Source organism: Oncorhynchus clarkii, chromosome 17 (assembly GCF_045791955.1).
Source record: "Oncorhynchus clarkii lewisi isolate Uvic-CL-2024 chromosome 17, UVic_Ocla_1.0, whole genome shotgun sequence".
NCBI classification, from domain to species: domain Eukaryota; kingdom Metazoa; phylum Chordata; class Actinopteri; order Salmoniformes; family Salmonidae; genus Oncorhynchus; species Oncorhynchus clarkii.
The window spans coordinates 64914187-64932152 of NC_092163.1; the positions used below are offsets into that span (position 1 = coordinate 64914187).

Here is a 17966-nt window from a genome sequence, read left to right on the forward strand (position 1 = left end):
TGGCATTTAATGGACAATGATCTGACGTATAATACATTCTACAAGTCTTATAGTCGCAAATTACTCCTTTTGCGTACACTGGACACATTTTTATTCACTAGTATTTGCAATGGGATATACTAAAAACAATAGTTGTCCGGTTGACATAGTTCTAACTGTATATACACAACAGAATGACAGTAGAGGTGAGCAGGCCTGGTGAGTCCAGTTGTATGACAGTAGAGGTGAGCAGGCCTGGTGAGTCCAGTTGTATGACAGTAGAGGTGAGCAGGCCTGGTGAGTCCAGTTGTATGACAGTAGAGGTGAACAGGCCTGGTGAGTCCAGTTGTATGACAGTAGAGGTGAGCAGGCCTGGTGAGTCCGGTTGTATGACAGTAGAGGTGAGCAGGCCTGGTGAGTTCAGTTGTATGACAGTAGAGGTGAGCAGGCCTGGTGAGTCCAGTTGTATGTGTACGCTCTGAGTGTCACTCAAGGCTCTCTCAGGGGAGAGTCTGAGGTTATGATTTCATTCCCATAGCAAAGGATAAGGAGAAGGACTGAAACAGAGCATATGGTCCTTATTCCTCCTTAACCACCTTTTATCTCTAGACACACACATGCATACACATACGTATGCACACACACACACACACATACACCCTCCTCCAGAGCCCACAGCTGCTCAAGGCAGAACAGCGGAACGGTCATGGGTTACTACAGACACAGAGAGAAGGGCTGTCAGGGTTGTCATACAACAGATGAGCCCCACCAAGACACGCAGCTGTTCCAGTACAGAAAGGGATGAATCAGATAAACTACATGGCAGTCACAAACAGACAGAAAACAGGAGCTATCATTAGCTCAATACATGTACAGCAGTCGGTTGCCCCCCAAAATATTATTATTATAAAGGGGAAAAGCTACTTGATTGGAAATATAAATATTCTGACAAGGCAGAGAAGAGTTGGCAACAGGAAGGCTTGTTAAAGAGATTCTCCGGTACATTTGTATACTTTTGAAAGTAGTCCCTGAAAATTGCGTACAACGTCACTACATTGCCAAAAGTTTGTGGGCACCTTCTCATCGAACATCTCATTGCAAAATCATGGGCATTGATAGGGAGTTGGTCCCCCCTTTGCTGATATAACAGCCTCCAATCTTCTGGGAAGGCTTTCCACTAGTTGTTGGAACATTGCTACGGGGACTTGCGTCCAATCAGCTACAAGAGCATTAGTGAGGTCGGGCACTGATATTGGGCGATTAGGCCTGGCTCGCTGTGGGTGTTCCAATTAATCCCAAAGGTGTTTTTGATGGGGTTGAGGTCGGGGCTCCGTTGCAGGCCGATCTCGACATACCATTTCTGTATGGACCTTACTTTGTTCACAAGGGCATTGTCATTGTATTGTCATTGTCATTGTATGCTGTAGCATTAAGATTTCAATTCACTGGAACTAAGGGGCCTAACCCGAACAATGAAAAACAGCCCCAGACCATTATTTGTCTTCCACCAAACTTTACAGTTGGAACTATGCATTCGGGCAGGTAGCATTCTCCTGGCATGCGCCAAACCCAGATTTGTGATTCATCACTCCAGAGAATGCGTTTCCACTGCTCCAGAGTCCAATGGCGCGCACACTTTACACCCCTTTAGCCAACGCTTGGCATTACACATGGTGATCTTAGGCTTGTGTGCAGCTGTTGGGCCATAGACACCCATTCCATGAAGCTCCCGACAAACAGTTATTGTGCTGACGTTGCTTCCAAAGGCAGTTTGGAACTCGGTAGTGAGAGTTGTAACCGAGGACAGATGATTTTTACGCACACGTTGCTTCAGCACACGTTCTGTGAGCTTGTGTGGCCTACCACTTCGCGGCTGAGCCGTTGTTGCTTAGACATTTCCACTTCACAATAACAGCACTTACAGTGGAACGTGGCAGCTCCAGCAGGGCAGAAATTTGACAAAAACTGACTTGTTGGAAAGGTGACATCCTATGATGGTGCCACGTTGAAAGTCACTGAGCTCTTCAGCCAATGTTTGTCTATGGAGATTGCATGGCTGTGTGCTCGATTTTATATACTTGTTAGCAACGGGTGTGGCTGCAATAGCCAAATACATTAATTTGAAGGGTGTCTACATAGTGTACGTGCAGATATGTGCACCACGTCATTGCTCTCTTTTCGGTCTGGTGTTGTTGCATGATGTTGCGTACAACTAGCTGTCACTCATATGGCGAGAGGCTAAAGCTCATTGGCTGAACTCGAATTGCTAGGGGGCTAACCAACGTGGGGGAAAGTGTAGGGAAAATGGCACAGCACAGGTTCTAGAAAAACAATTGCTTTCAAACTCGGGATTCCGTGGCTAATTGAGGTAAGACGGTAATTCTGCTCATAGGTTATTTATGTATGAACTACACATTGACACATCAAGCCCAAATCAGGAGGTTTAAAAAATACTTAGTAGTTAAAAAATACTTAGTAGTAGCCACATTTCTGGAGCATGTCTTTAATAAGAGCTATGAATGGAACCAAAACTGCCCTTTCCTCTTTTCTAAAGCAATAAAAACTCAGTCTACACATTTTTTGATTCCTCAGAAAGAATGTATTTCTGCTGGAGCTTTGACTGATATCGCTCTCTCCCACTCCCCCCTTCTCTTTCTCTTTCACTCTTTCTGTTTCTTTACCACTCTTGTTCATCTCTCATAAAGTCTTCTCTCTGAAGTCCATGAGCCATATTGTTGATCAAGCTCAAGCTCATGCAATGCACCTCTTAATTTATATCAAACCATACAATCTAAACCTTTATAGCATCTCTTTATTGTATATCTACAACGTATTTTCTTTGGCCTCTTAATTTTGACATAGAATACAACCACATGTGCCTGGATAAGGCCTCTACATTGTGTGTTTAAATTTACTGTGTGTAATGTGGATGCAAGTTCTCGGGTAGAGCCAAGTCTTTTTCTCTTTCCAACTGCAAAAACTCTCTGGGTCTTTGGCGTCCCTCGCTAACCGCAGTCACACATAATACTGCTCCCAAACAACAAGGCCTAAAGCTGGGCTCAACGTTTTCAATAATGACCCCAATGTCCTCTTTACATTACTACAACACTAATAGAGAGAAGGGAAATGTAAGTTAATCTGTTCTCTTTATCCAGGTACTTTCGTAACCAGTCCCGGCTTGCTGCAAAGTTCTTCTTACATCAAGGTAGGCTAAACCCAAATACTTTGGTGGAATGTACGTTTTAGAGATACTCAGAGTACATATTATCTAGATGGCACATAGATCTTGTTGTCTTGTATTACTGGAGTAATTCTACCAGTACAGAGTACGGTGCTTGCGGTTTGGATATCCTTTCATTTACTTGGGTGAAATGGTTACCATTAACAAAAAAAGCCTTACCATTGCGCCATAGTGTTCAGGTAAGTCCAAGACTAATGCACACACGAGCAGAATTACTCAACCATAACCTAAAAGCAGAGGTCAAATAGAAAGTCACACAAGCTTTTTATTGCTGAGGTTAGGGGTTGAGTAACTGTAGACTCCGTCACAGAACCATCAGAAGCCTCATCATTCCAACGCTCTATTTGGAAGCAGTGAGACAGAGAGAGAGAAAGACATGGTAATGGACCTGACATTCCTGCCTGGCTACCTGATCTGTCTGCCACGAGGCAGCAAGCCCCTCATATCCAGTAAATTACAGGAGGGAAGAGCACCTCTTAATGCACAGCCAGGAAAAAGAGACATCTTGAAGGAAAATAATAAGTACACTACCGGAGTGTGTGCAATTCCCATTACAGCATGCAGTATGGGCCACAGGAGTATTGAGTGTAATGGAAGAGGCTGCCATATGGGACAAGGACTGGGCTGTGTGCAGTGCAGTCAGGCTCTGGGCAGGTGGTGGTATGCAGAGATAATACTGGTCTGAGATCAGGCTGGATGGATAGTGCAAGCAGGATTATAAAGGACAGGCAACACCAACTAGTTCCTCTAGCTGGTCTGTAGTCAGTTTCATCATAATTTGTGGACTCTATTTGACACAGTATTAATACCAATGGGAAACCTCAAGACATGCCACAGGCTGTCTGGTTCCTCGCTCCTCACTTTAATGTGGATAACGGGTGACACCATATCAAGGGAAGGGAGGAGAACTCACGGAGCTCGTCGAAGTGTGTCTCGATCCCGTCGGCCCCCGGCACTGAACAGATGAGCCGAGCCTTCAGGAAAGTGCTCCACTTGTTGACCAGACAGCAGTGTCCACCGTCATCATTCTGCAGGGAGAAGAAGAGGGAGAGGGAAAGGGAGAGAGAGGGAGAAGCGGAGGGAGAGAGAGGGAGGGAGAGAGAGGAAGAAGTGGAGAGGGAGGGATAAGTGGAGGGAGAGAGAGGGAGAAGCAGAGGGAGAGGGAGAAGCGGAAGGAGAGAATGAGGGAGAAGCAGAGGGAGAGGGAGAATATGAGAGAGAGGTAGAAGTGGAGGGAGGGAGAGAGAGAGGGAGAAGTGGAGGGAGAGAGAGAGAGAGGGAGGGAGAAGGGTAGAGAGTGGGAGACGTGGACGGACAGAGAGCGGGGGAGAGAGAGGGACAAAACATGGTCTTCGTCACACACACACTCACATCCTCCCACCAAAAATAAACACAGGTGGAGTCACCCACACACACTGTACATATTTAAAAAAGCAGCCCGGTTTGGAGAGCGAGCTGGCGAATTGTTGACAATTGGTTAGTTGTGAGGAGATGAGATGGTAAACACTGTCTCCTTTTATTTTATGAGGGAGAGCCAAACCCAGTAGATGTGATTTAGAGGCATCCTCCTCCTTAACCAACACATTCTCCTTAAAGCACATTCCACTTTTATGGGGAAATTACACTGCCAGGTCATACATGAATAAATATTGCTCTAACAAATTGTTTTCACCACATATATCATTGTAATGCCCACATGGTGGTTGTAGGCCTATACATACTGCACACGACAGTCTACACATATTTATATGTAATAAGTCCCTAACTGGGATTTGAAATTGTTTTCATACATTTTGTGTTACATTATTTGAGCAAATACGCTGTATATTTGTTCGTATATTTGGGTACTAGGAGTGTGTAGAGACAATAAACCGAACAGCATTAAGAGCATCCAGATATGTATAGAAGTACATAGCATAACTGGGGACCAGTGAATGATATAACGTATCACTGGGGACCAGTAAATGATAGAACCATATCACTGGGGACCAGTGAATGATATAACGTATCACTGGGGACCAGTAAATGATAGAATGTATCACTGGGGACCAGTGAATGATAGAACAGTATCACTGGGGACCAGTGAATGATAGAACAGTATCACTGGGGACCAGTAAATGATAGAACAGTATCACTGGGGATCAGTGAATGATAGAATGTATCACTGGGGACCACTGGGGACCAGTGAACAATAGAATGTATCACTGGGGACCAGTGAATGATAGAACGTATCACTGGGGACCAGTAAATGATAGAATGTATCACTGGGGACCAGTGAATGATAGAACAGTATCACTGGGGACCAGTAAATGATAGAACAGTATCACTGGGGACCAGTGAATGTTATAATGTATCACTGGGGACCAGTGAATGATAGAACAGTATCACTGGGGACCAGTGAATGATAGAATGTATCACTGTGGACCAGTGAATGATAGAATGTATCACTAGGGACCAGTGAATGATAGAACAGTATCACTGGGGACCAGTGAATGATATAACATATCACTGGGGACCAGTAAATGATAGAACAGTATCACTGGGGACCAGTGAATGATATAACGTATCACTGGGGACCAGTAAATGATAGAACCGTATCACTGGGGACCAATGAATGATATAACGTATCACTGGGGACCAGTGAATGATAGAATAGTATCACTGGGGACCAGTGAATGATAGAACAGTATCACTGGGGACCAGTGAATGATATAACGTATCACTGGGGACCAGTGAATGATAGAACAGTATCACTGGGGACCAGTGAATGATAGAACAGCATAACTGGGGACCAGTGAATGATAGAACAGTATCACTGGGGACCACTGGGGACCAGTAAATGATAGAACAGTATCACTGGGGACCAGTGAATGATAGAACAGTATCACTGGGGACCACTGGGGACCAGTGAATGATAGAACGTATCACTGGGGACTACTGGGGACCAGTAAATGATAGAACAGTATCACTGGGGACCAGTGAATGATATAACGTATCACTGGGGACCAGTGAATGATAGAACAGTATCACTGGGGACCAGTGAATGATAGAACAGCATAACTGGGGACCAGTGAATGATATAACAGTATCACTGGGGACCAATGAATGATAGAACAGTATCACTGGGGACCACTGGGGACGAGAATAGTACAGAGTGTAGAACCCACTGATTGGGGGATGGGTGATTGTGTGCAGGGTCACTACTTGATCCACTCAAATAAACAGTTGTGAGCAGCTAAAGATCTGACACATGCACGTACATGCAAGCACACACCCACGGTGACTAACTGAATAAACACTATGCTCTCCATGTTTGTAAGCAAAGCCCAGAAAGATGCATCCTAAGCTCCAAGTTGACCCTACAGGGACAAACACATTCCCTGTTATTTGTTTTTGCTGATCCTCTCAATTTGCAGCTTTTGGAGAGAAGGTCAGGGAAACACGCTGTCTCAAACTCAACTCTGGACCTCAAAGCTAGATTCACTGCGTTTTTTTCATTGTTCCCGTCTAATCAGGAACTGATTTAGACCTGGGACACTAGGTGTGTGCAATTAATGATCAGGTAGAACTGGTTTAGGGGATCTGGCTTTTACCCTGCTGCACTGTTACCTGAATACCTAATATATTACATCCTTTAATACGTTTTAAGACTACCAGTCGGGAGGTCAGACGATCATAGGGTCGTATGTCAGGGTTCCATCTCAAGGATAGAGACATGTATTGTACACATGGAGGTTAAATACACATGGATTTCAGCGAGTCAGTGTTAGACAAACATCAGTTCTACAGACCGAGACTGGTTCCTTTCCCTTTCTTAATGAAACTGGGGTATATTTGCTGTGCATGTCACATGCATTGTTATTTGTGAATGTGGTCTCATTATTAGTACAATCCATTCTGAGGGTGTGCTCACCAGGCAGATCCGACCGATGCGGGCCTGGGTCACAGGACTCTGGCCCATCTCAGCAGACTTCTCACGGAAGAAGAAGTACAGCTTGTCGTCATTCTTCTCTGCACTGTCAGGGATGAGCTGCACATGGATGAAGGAAGGGTCTGGGAGAAAGAGAGAGAGAAGGAGAGAAAGATGCGTAGGAGGATATGAAGATCACTGAACATCTGGTTGATATCATTTACAAACTGTTTGCATTTCCTGTTTATTAAAGAGTTGAGGATTTGTAAACATGAAATATTATTAAAGAAGACATTTATTTACCATTTAACCATCTGGAGTTATACTGGTCTGTACGCATCGCGGTCTGTTTCCCAGTACGGAAGATGGCAGAGTCTGTTCCCATGAAGTCAATGTAGACCCCAGCATAGAGTTCACCATCTGAGAGAGAGGGGAGAGGGAAGGACAGAGGGAAAGAGATTAATCCGCTGAGCCAAATACTTTGACTCTTTGATATAAAGCCAGCCACACCCTTGGCATAAAGGACTGAGGCTCTCCTTACACAGAAACCCCCACTACCCAAATGAAACCTTCAGTCCCTGGCAAGACCCCCTGGCACCCTAGCGCCCAATACTTTCAAATCAAAATCAAACTTTATTTGTCACATGCGCCAAATACAACAGGAAGACCTTACTGTGAAATGCTTACTTACAAGCCCTTAACCAACAGTACAGTTCAAGAAGAGTTAAGAAAATATTTACCAGATAATAAATAAAAAGTAACACAATAAAATAAAAGTAACGAGGCTATATACAGGGGGTACCGATACCGAGTCAATGTGCGGGGGTACAGGTTAGTCAAGGTCATTTGTACATAGGGGTAGGGGTGAAGTGACTATGCATAGATGATAAACAGCAAGTAGCAGCAGTGTAAAAACAAATGGGGGGGTAAAGGTAAATAGTCAGGGGGGCCATTTGATTAATTGTTCAGCAGTCTTATGACTTGGGGGTAGTTAAGGAGCCTTTCGGTCCTAGACTTGGCGCTCCGGTACCGCTTGCTGTGTAGGAGCAGAGAGAACAGTCAACGACTTGGGTGACTGAAGTCTTTGAACAATTTTTAGGGCTTTCCCTTACCCATGTCCAGCAAAATATCTTTAGACTGTCATCACCAGGGTGTCAATGTCAAAGACATCTTTAGCACACAGTGTGGACAAAGACAGATGAACAGCATATATCATAATACACACATAATAAAGATCACGCTGTTTGGCGAAACGGACTAGCCGCTTTTTAAAGATATGTGAATAAGGCACACACAGGGTAGAAGGACCAGAGTCTTGTTAATCAGTGGGGAGACTGAATTTCGGTCCTCCAGTTGCTGTTTGGGCCTCATATGAGAGCAGGTGTCCCAGCAAGCATTTAGTAGCTACGGGGAGTTCTCAGGGGTGGGGTTAATGGGACAGCAGGGGCTTAGGGCAAAGGCAGCAACAACTATACTACTAGTCTGTAACAGAATTAATTCAATTCTCCAGGTCTTTAATAAGTAAAGTCAACACAGGCCCTGATTTACAGTATAGAGCGTGTATGATATCTAGGGGTAGGGGTGAGGGGGTAGACCTACATGTGTGACCTTTTAGGGGTCAAAGTAGTATCCAGTTCTTATTCCCCACCATTAGTCACCCATAGCTGATGTTAGAAACTAGTAGAGACTGGGGTTCATTCGTCCTGGTTCCCTGGTTCCCTGGTTCCGCCCTGGTCAGCTGGCAGTGTGCTAATGTGGGAAGGCCGTGCTGACGATTTACACTGACTGTCCCACCCCACAGTCAGGATCAATTTACACGGGTGGCAACTATGAGGTCTGGCCCAGGCAGAATGACCATGAGTGGAGGGTGGAGGACACTCAACTACCTCATGGTTCCTTTTAGAAGATCCACCAACACCAACACCATACCTTACAACATGAAGTTACCACAAACCAAACATGTTGCAATGTGTCATGTGATTGATCTGCATGTATTGGCTAGAAAAGCATATGATTGGATTTCTCATGATAAATGACCACAACAAATCATATGAATATGTTCTTGGTATTTTTCCAATGAAAGTCACAAAGCTACCATGGAAAGGATTGGTTTATTAAAACTGTGAACCCACTGGTCTGTGCCCACAGCTCCTTAAATCCGATTCTTAACAAGGCATGATGCCTTCTGATTTTATCATCAGAGATGAGATCAGCATTGCTCTGCTATCCATCTCATGGAAAATAGGCGCAAAATGAAAAAGGATACTTTGTCTGCCTGGACAGATGTTAGGCAATACAAACATTTAAAAGTTGCCCCCCAAAAATTGGGATAAAGGAGGTGGCCATTTGTAGCAGTGGGAGATAAAAGTAGGCGTACACAGGGGACATGGCCTCAGGGACCGTCAGAGTCACTGAGAGAGCCATGGGGACAAACTGGGTGAACTGGAATGGACTGAGACTGGGACATTCCTGGGACATCTCCAGCCATGTGGCCAAGTGTGGCTTGGATGATGATACTCACTGATCAAAGCCGAGACACTGTTGAGCTTTGGGTCGTAGGAGCACTTTCCCTTCCCAGACTCCACTTTTCCCGGCTCCAAATGCCATATGTATTCCTGAAATGGAAAAATCATAAGAAAGAAGCAATAAATTCATAGTGGTCTTCCTCATGTCAGTGTGATTCCCTGGTGGAGGGAAAATTGAGGCAGTTCAATATTCTTCCAGTAGGTCCTCTGGGGCCTATAAGGCATTGTGGTTTGTAAAGGATGAAACATAGACTAATGAGAGTGCCTGCATATAGAAAAAAAACAGGATCTCAATCCAACTCTTTTAATTCCTCTCTAGTGCACTAGAATGACTGAGGGCATAATGCGTCAAGGGGCTGTTCTCTGCACAACAATCTCTCATTGGCCAAATGTCTCTCATCCTCTCTTGGTTAAATCTGTATATATAGCCCTACTACTGCTGAGACCTGTACTTCTGCTCAGCAAAAACATGCCTGGGATGGAGGCTGGATGACTGATGCTCATGACTCCTGGTGTCTCTATACACAGCACTGAAAGGTGATTGGCAGGTATTTGTAGTCGCGGATAGAAACAGCCAATGGCATGCGATGACATGCCCTGTAGCCTTGCCACAAACCAGAACAAGTGATATCCCCCAATCCCTCACTCTCCAATCGAGGACTGAGGGGAGCAGAGAGACGAAGACACCTTTGTCCTTGTCCGTCAACACAGGAGAAAGTGCAGCGCTTGCCAATGTTATTCTCCACTGGCTCCTGCGTGCACCCTTATGATATTCCCTCTCACCTTTGATTAAAATCAACCACACATGTAAATCTGAAGGTGTTGGCAGCTCCCTGCAAGAGATGCCAGATGTTAATGAAAATGCGGTCACATGCGCCAAGTGATATTCTCTGAACATGTTTTTAAACCCTTTATGAAAGATGTTACCCGACAGAGGACTAAGTGCTGCATGCAACATATTCAAACATAAAGGCCCTGTCCTTCTAAGGGTTAAGAGTTCCTTCCTGTACTGTGAATGGTGTTGCTCAGCTATGTGGATCTATTATTTCCTTTCTGCTTTAGCAGTTTGTGTTTGTCCTGAACCAACAGGGCTGCAGTGAGAGTGGGTCAGACGTTAACCGTGTGAGACCTGTGGGAGAGGTTGGCCCACATTCCTACAGAGGGAGAGGGCGGTGGGGTGGGGGTGGGGGGGTGAAGGACTGGAGGGTGGGGTGTTCTGTGTCCTATAACACAAGTGATAGGACAATGTAAGGAGGAGAGGAAAGAGATGAATTTATCGACCACAAATGGGCTTATTAGTTAGAAACACTGTCATACATCAGTCATCTTTGGTGTCAGTGTTATACTGTATTAATCCTCAATGAAAGATCTATATTTGATTATGTAGTGTATTAACATGTTGTGTGACCTTGTGTAGAAAATCACAAAGTGCTGGACATTCATCTCTCTCATGCATAAGAAACAGGTGACACAAATAGTGGACAATCAGTTCAACAGCACACCAAAATAGTGTGAGAGAGAGAGAGAGAGAGAGAGAGAGAGAGAGAGAGAGAGAGAGAGTGAGTGAGCATGAGAAAGAGCGAGTGCTCAAAAGATGAGGCTTACACAAAAATTGACAAATGAACAACGAGAGCAATGCACAACAGAAATATGACGGAGGAAACAAAAACAGACAAACATTTGAACAACCAATTTATTTTCTCCAAATGAACAGGGTCTAGAGAAGACATGCTTAGCAGTGAAGAGATCAGCGGTCAACTACACTAGAGACCCAACGCAGTGGGACAATTCAACGGATGATGACAGAAGTGTTTCAAGACACAGAATGAGCACAGACAGAACAGAGGGGTCAGGAGACATGCACAGCCCTCCCCCTACAGACAGAGAGGGAGAGAGGGAGAGAGGGGGAGAGAGAGTGCGCATGGCATGCAAGCTGAGGCCCAGAGTGGGTCGCCAGTGCACTCCCCAGCCCATAGGGGCAAGGCTCAGGGGCAGACAGGCAGAATCGTCCAGGCTAGTGACGGGCACCTGACCCACGTCCCACCTTCAGTCCCAGTGTCTCGAACAGAGCGCTGGGTTGGGCCGCGCGGTTAGCCCTCGCTCCAGTCTGGGGAATCTGCAGGTGCATGGCGGCCTAAAACAGGAGACAGCGACACATTCTGGATGTTACGCACCTGCAGTAGACGGGACCTGACGTGAGCTCAGTAACTCTGTAAACTGGTCTGGGACTGATGTGACTGCATGACCGTTTGAATAATGTCATTCGGACAGCTTGTGAGGAAAATGTATGGATTTCTCATTCTCTACATTCTCTGTGAGATGAATGTTTGTGTAGCTTAACTTCACCAGATGGCACGAACATCAGCTAAATCCATTCTATACCCTGTCGTTGAGTCAATACAGTCTCTCACAGCATGGTACATCCACTCAACTCTGGCCTGAGCCACTGCCAAGAACCAATATTTGGCTTTTCCAGACAATACTAGCTATCATAGCCCCATGTAGGCTACTATCCTTTAGGTTTGTAAAAAGGAAATCACGCCTGAATAATGGCTTAAATGAAAATGAAAGAATTCTGAAATCTGGCAAGCTGTTATCAATTGATCTGCATGTCTTCAGTTACAAAAGCAGGTTCCTGACGTATGAGAAGGAGTGTCCATGTGTGTGTATACATCCACATTAGAAAATGAGCCAATTTCTGGCATTGAGCAGCGTTTCGCCTACTCATGGTTTCCCGTCTGAAAAGCTGTGTGTGTGTATGGTTGTACCATTTTACATCTCTGCTCCCATACTTAACTCCAGAGAGAGAGAGAGAGCGAGGGCTCACGGGAAGAGACTGACCTGTCTGTTCGATGTGAAGGAAAAATAAAAGCCATCTCATTAATGTACTATAACTAGGACATTTCACTGGCACCCCATAATGGGAGCTGCCATGGCCAATTACCCAACTCCTCACATGGTGAGGACTAGAGGCTGAGGGAGCAAAGAGGGAGCAGGCCAACTGAGAGGCACAGGGCTGCTAGAGCTATGAGTAGATGGATGGATGCCCTTTGTTAGTAAGGGTCATATGGATCCATATGAAATAGCAAAGGGGTGTGAAGAGTGAGTCCTCAGAGAGGAGGAAACAGGGAAATATTATTTATCCACAACCCTTTATTTATTCCCTCTTAAATGCCCCAGGAACATCGTTAAGGAACAAGTGTTGAATTTAAAGCAGCAGGGCTGGGGGTATTGGAGAGGGGCAATAAAACAGGGAAGTACTCTGTGGTGGTGATGCCCGGCTCCAGGAAACTCAAGACTTCCAATTAAGGAGTGAGACTAAACAGACAGCACCGTAACAGTAACGGTAACAGCAACACTGCGCTGGGGACGACAGCTGTGTGCAGGCTGGGACTCCAATGGTTGTCTAGGCATGGGGGCAGGAGATGGAGCTGTGGATATCAGGAGGGGTAGAGGTTTGTGAAGGTAGGATTGAAAGTAGGATTGAGAGATAGGTAGAGAGAGAAAGAGAGGTGTGGGGATGGAAAGAGAGAGCGAGAGAAAGATGGAAGGGAGGAAGGCTGGGTTAGAGGTGTGGGATGGAGACTAAAATGTCAGAGCAGTAGTCTCCCTCCTTCACCTCTTGACTGTGTACTGTAGCGTAGTGAACACACACCTAGTGTATTCCAAAATTCATGGAGCTCTAACCTGTGCTTTGTGTCCGCGGTTGACGTAGGTACAGACGGGGTTGTAGGCTCCAGTCCCACAGACATACAGGTGGGTCCTGTTCCACGGCTCAATCAGACGGATGAAGTTCCCACACTCACCCTGCTCGGGGACAAACATAGACAAACAAGAATGGATTATCAACATGAATGATACCCAGATAGAACAAGGTACAGAATGTCACTATTTCAATATCCCAGTTTAACGGTCATCTATTTATCCAGACTTAACACTGGCCGAAGGGAGACAGTGAGGCTGGTTGGTCTCCTATGAGCTGTTCAGTGCCAGTCCTGCCCTGTCTGCCTGGCCAGACAGAGGGGAAACAGGCTTTTACAGGGCCAAATGAAATCCACACAGGTGTGTGCCACTAGAATGGTTTCGCTTGAACCCTTTTTCACTAAGCTAAAAACTAACATAAATACTTAGGCTGTATACACCTAGCAATACAGGCACACAAATATAAGTGAGTAAAAAAAAATATATACTTTATAGATGTTCAATATATGAAGAAAATACATGACTTCATGTTACAGATGGCACAAATCACCTGACCTGAAACATAAATGCTGAATTAGTTGTGTGGAAATGGAGAGTCAACAGAAATACTTACATTGGTGTCCTTTCCACTTAGAAGACACTCAGTCTTCCTCTGCTGGGAGACAGGCCAGTGGAGCTGAAGGCAGGGGGGAAAACAGAGGTCATTTTATAGCAATAACCCAACCCATCGCACAACACGTTCAACATCACTGGACTTTATAGCTGTGGGGCAAAACCTGCCACAGGGATATCCACCCACGGTAATATTAGCCGACTAGGAATGGTCATATCTAGACATGTTTTTGTAGTTTTACAACCCTCATCTCCAGAAAATGGTACAGTCAAATACAAACTGGAGGTGAGCTAATCAAAACATCCAACGCAGGGCAGCGGAACGGAACATATGACCCTCGGGGCCGTTTCTGAGAGCTGAGGTAAATGGTTAGCCTCACCCGGGCTTATAGAGCCCTGGAGAGGACAGGTGAGGGAAGGGAGGAGATTTTTTTATTTTTTTATTTTACCTTTATTTAACCAGGTAGGCAAGTTGAGAACAAGTTCTCATTTACAATTGCGACCTGGCCAAGATAAAGCAAAGCAGTTCGACACATACAACGACACAGAGTTACACATGGAGTAAAACAAACATACAGTCAATAATACAGTAGAAACAAGTCTATATACGATGTGAGCAAATGAGGTGAGATAAGTGAGGTAAAGGCAAAAAAAAGGAAATGGTGGCAAAGTAAATACAATATAGCAAGTAAAACACTGGAATGGTAGATTTGCAGTGGAAGAATGTGCAAAGTAGAAATAAAAATAATGGGGTGCAAAGGAGAAAAATAAATAAATAAATAAAATAAAATAAATACAGTAGGGAAAGAGGTAGTTGTTTGGGCTAAATTATAGGTGGGCTATGTACAGGTGCAGTAATCTGTGAGCTGCTCTGACAGCTGGTGCTTAAAGCTAGTGAGGGAGATAAGTGTTTCCAGTTTCAGAGATTTTTGTAGTTCGTTCCAGTCATTGGCAGCAGAGAACTGGAAGGAGAGGCGGCCAAAGAAATAATTGGTTTTGTGGGTGACCAGAGAGATATACCTGCTGGAGCGCGTGCTACAGGTGGGTGATGCTATGGTGACCAGCGAGCTGAGATAAGGGGAGACTTTGCCTAGTAGATGACCTGGAGCCAGTGGGTTTGGCGACGAGTATGAAGCGAGGGCCAGCCAACGAGAGCGGTGGGTAGTATATGGGGCTTTGATGATAAAACGGATGGCACTGTGATAGACTGCATCCAATTTGTTGAGTAGGGTATTAGAGGTTATTTTGTAAATGACATCGCCGAAGTCAAGGATTGGTAGGATGGTCAGTTTTACAAGGGTATGTTTGGCAACATGAGTGAAGGATGCTTTGCTGCGAAATAGGAAGCCAATTCTAGATTTAACTTTGGACTGGAGATGTTTGATGTGGGTCTGGAAGGATAGTTTACAGTCTAACCAGACACCTAGGTATTTGTAGTTGTCCACGTATTCTAAGTCAGAGCCGTCCAGAGTAGTGATGTTGGACAGGCAGATAGTTTTAGGTGCAGGCAGCGATCTGTTGAAGAGCATGCATTTAGTTTTACTTGTATTTAAGAGCAATTGGAGGCCACGGAAGGAGAGTTGTATGACATTGAAGCTTGCCTGGAGGGTTGTTAACACAGTGTCCAAAGAAGGGCCAGAAGCATACAGAATGGTGTCGTCTGGGTAGAGGTTGATCAGAGACTCACCAGCAGCAAGAGCGACATCATTGATGTATACAGAGAAGAGAGTCGGTCCAAGAATTGAACCATGTGGCACCCCTATAGAGACTGCCAGAGGTCCGGACAGCAGACCCTCCGATTTGACACACTGAACTCTATCAGAGAAGTAGTTGGTGAACCAGGCGAGGCAATCATTTGAGAAACCAAGGCTGTCGAGTCTGCCGATGAGGATGTGGTGATTGACAGAGTCGAAAGCCTTGGCCAGATCAATGAATACGGCTACACAGTAATGTTTCTTATCGATGATGGTTAAGATATCGTTTAGGCCCTTGAGCATGGCTGAAGTGCACCCATGACCAGCTCTGAAACCAGATTGCATAGCAGAGAAGGTATGGTGAGATTCGAAATGGTCGGTAATCTGTTTGTTGACTTGGCTTTCGAAGACCTTAGAAAGGCAGGGTAGTCTGTAGCAGTTTGGGTCAAGAGTGTCCCCCCCTTTGAAGAGAGAGATGACCGCAGCTGCTTTCCAATCTTTGGGAATCTCAGACGACACGAAAGAGAGGTTGAACAGGCTAGTAATAGGGGTGGCAACAATTTCGGCAGATAGTTTTAGAAAGAAAGGGTCCAGATTGTCTAGCCCGGCTGATTTGTAGGGGCCCAGATTTTGCAGCTCTTTCAGAACATCAGCTGACTGGATTTGGGAGAAGGATGGGGTGACAGGAGGTAAGGGAAGGTGAAGAGGTGAAGCGTTAGTGACTGTAAGGTCTTACAATGAGCGGCTCCTTGTTGATGTCATGCAGGTCCAGGGACAGGATGTGGTCCTTGCTGCCCACGTACATGCGGTCGTGGTCCTCGTCCATACGCAGGATACGATAGTCAGACGTGTTCAGCAGGTAGGCAAAGTGCTGGGCAGTGCCAGTGGACCTCAGCTCTGCAGAGATAGGGGGGAACAAGAGAGCAATGTATCATTTTGGGACATAAAATTGCTGTACACAAACACAGTAACACACACGCTCAACTGACACATTTCACAAACCACCCTGTTAGGCATACCGATGTGTGGTTCATATGATGGTTTCAACTAATACTGTTGAAACCAAACACAGCAGATCAGTGACAAGTGCTAGAGAGGGTCTCATTGTGTTGTTGACATCTTAACACTGTCTAAGAGATGTTCCTTCTAAGAAAAGTATAATTATTATTGTCTTTCTTCCACATCTCTGTCAAATACTGCCATGGACATCCGCCAAGGATGCATTTCTCTGGTCATCTGAAGGTCTGAGCTCTGACGAAATGAAGAATGCATTTAACAGACATTCCCAAGGAAACAGAAACAGGACGCTTCCTACAGAACCTTCCATGTGAGACTGGAGTGTTTGTTTGATTTGTTCTCTACGGTTCAGCAGCCATGTACAGACAGGGCAGTACTGTTTGAGAGGCCCGCCGTCCCTCCACTGCTTGGGTCCTCCACCAAACACAAACACTCTGTGGGACCCTACAGGGTAGGGCTTAGCAGGATGGTACTAATATACTGCTGCTTGACAAACATTGAGGTTTCACTAAATAAGCTGGAAGATCCTGTTAAATTTTTACCTTTATTCTACTTAAACATTTCAGGAGACCACCAACAAACAACAGCTCTACGATACCACATGTACTGTATGTTACTTTTAGTGGTTCAATTGTGGAGATAAAAAACAGTACAGGAAGCATGTAGGTCTAATTAAAGTCTAAGGTGTGCCTGCACATAATCAGAGGAAGATGTTTGGCCATGTCCCCACTCTCTGAGGGTGTCATAGGGAGAGTGGGATATGCAAAAAACACATTTCAAATTCGCACATTCATATTAATACACACTTATACCTGTGTGAAATAGGACAAATATGAGCAGCCACCTAAAAATGATAATAATAATAATTATTATTAATATTGTTACGTCAACTTATGTCAAACAAAATTGTCCTGGTGTATCACAGCTTCAAAGTGAAAACAACACAGCATAGTAAAAATACATCAAATATATCTGCTATTTCAAAAGTGTAAAAAGCAGTTTATTAATATCCATGTTTATGCAGGACCTGTTTCAAAACCAGTAACTCTACTCTGGTATGCCTGTCTAAAGCCAAAGCAGGCAAGTGCTGGTTTACATTCAAGTCCCTCTGTTGAACATAGTGAAAACTACATTCCTATGTAACTGTCTGACTGTCTCTCAGGAAGTTGTCTGAATACCAAGACAAGGCGGGAGTCATGCCCATGTCCCCCATCAAACCACAGGACCTTAAAATAAACTCTATCCACAGACATTTCTTAACATACTCACCACTGAATCTGATATTA

General features: G+C 44.9%; 1 protein-coding gene across 2 annotated transcripts in view; it reads right to left on the reverse strand.

Annotated features, from left to right (window-relative positions):
* LOC139371274 (semaphorin-3F-like) overlaps nucleotides 1-17966 on the reverse strand; it is a 90262-nt gene that overhangs the window by 13949 nt on the left and 58347 nt on the right. Inside the window, exons 3-10 of one of the 2 annotated variants that reach the window (XM_071111556.1) lie at nucleotides 16400-16560; nucleotides 13971-14033; nucleotides 13343-13462; nucleotides 11700-11789; nucleotides 9652-9745; nucleotides 7434-7550; nucleotides 7134-7273; nucleotides 4134-4248 (exon numbers count right to left, since the gene is read on the reverse strand). In XM_071111556.1, coding sequence (XP_070967657.1) covers nucleotides 4134-4248; nucleotides 7134-7273; nucleotides 7434-7550; nucleotides 9652-9745; nucleotides 11700-11789; nucleotides 13343-13462; nucleotides 13971-14033; nucleotides 16400-16560 — 900 coding nt within the window. The remainder of the gene's footprint in view (nucleotides 1-4133; nucleotides 4249-7133; nucleotides 7274-7433; nucleotides 7551-9651; nucleotides 9746-11699; nucleotides 11790-13342; nucleotides 13463-13970; nucleotides 14034-16399; nucleotides 16561-17966) is intronic. The other variant, XM_071111557.1, reaches the window with a different exon arrangement.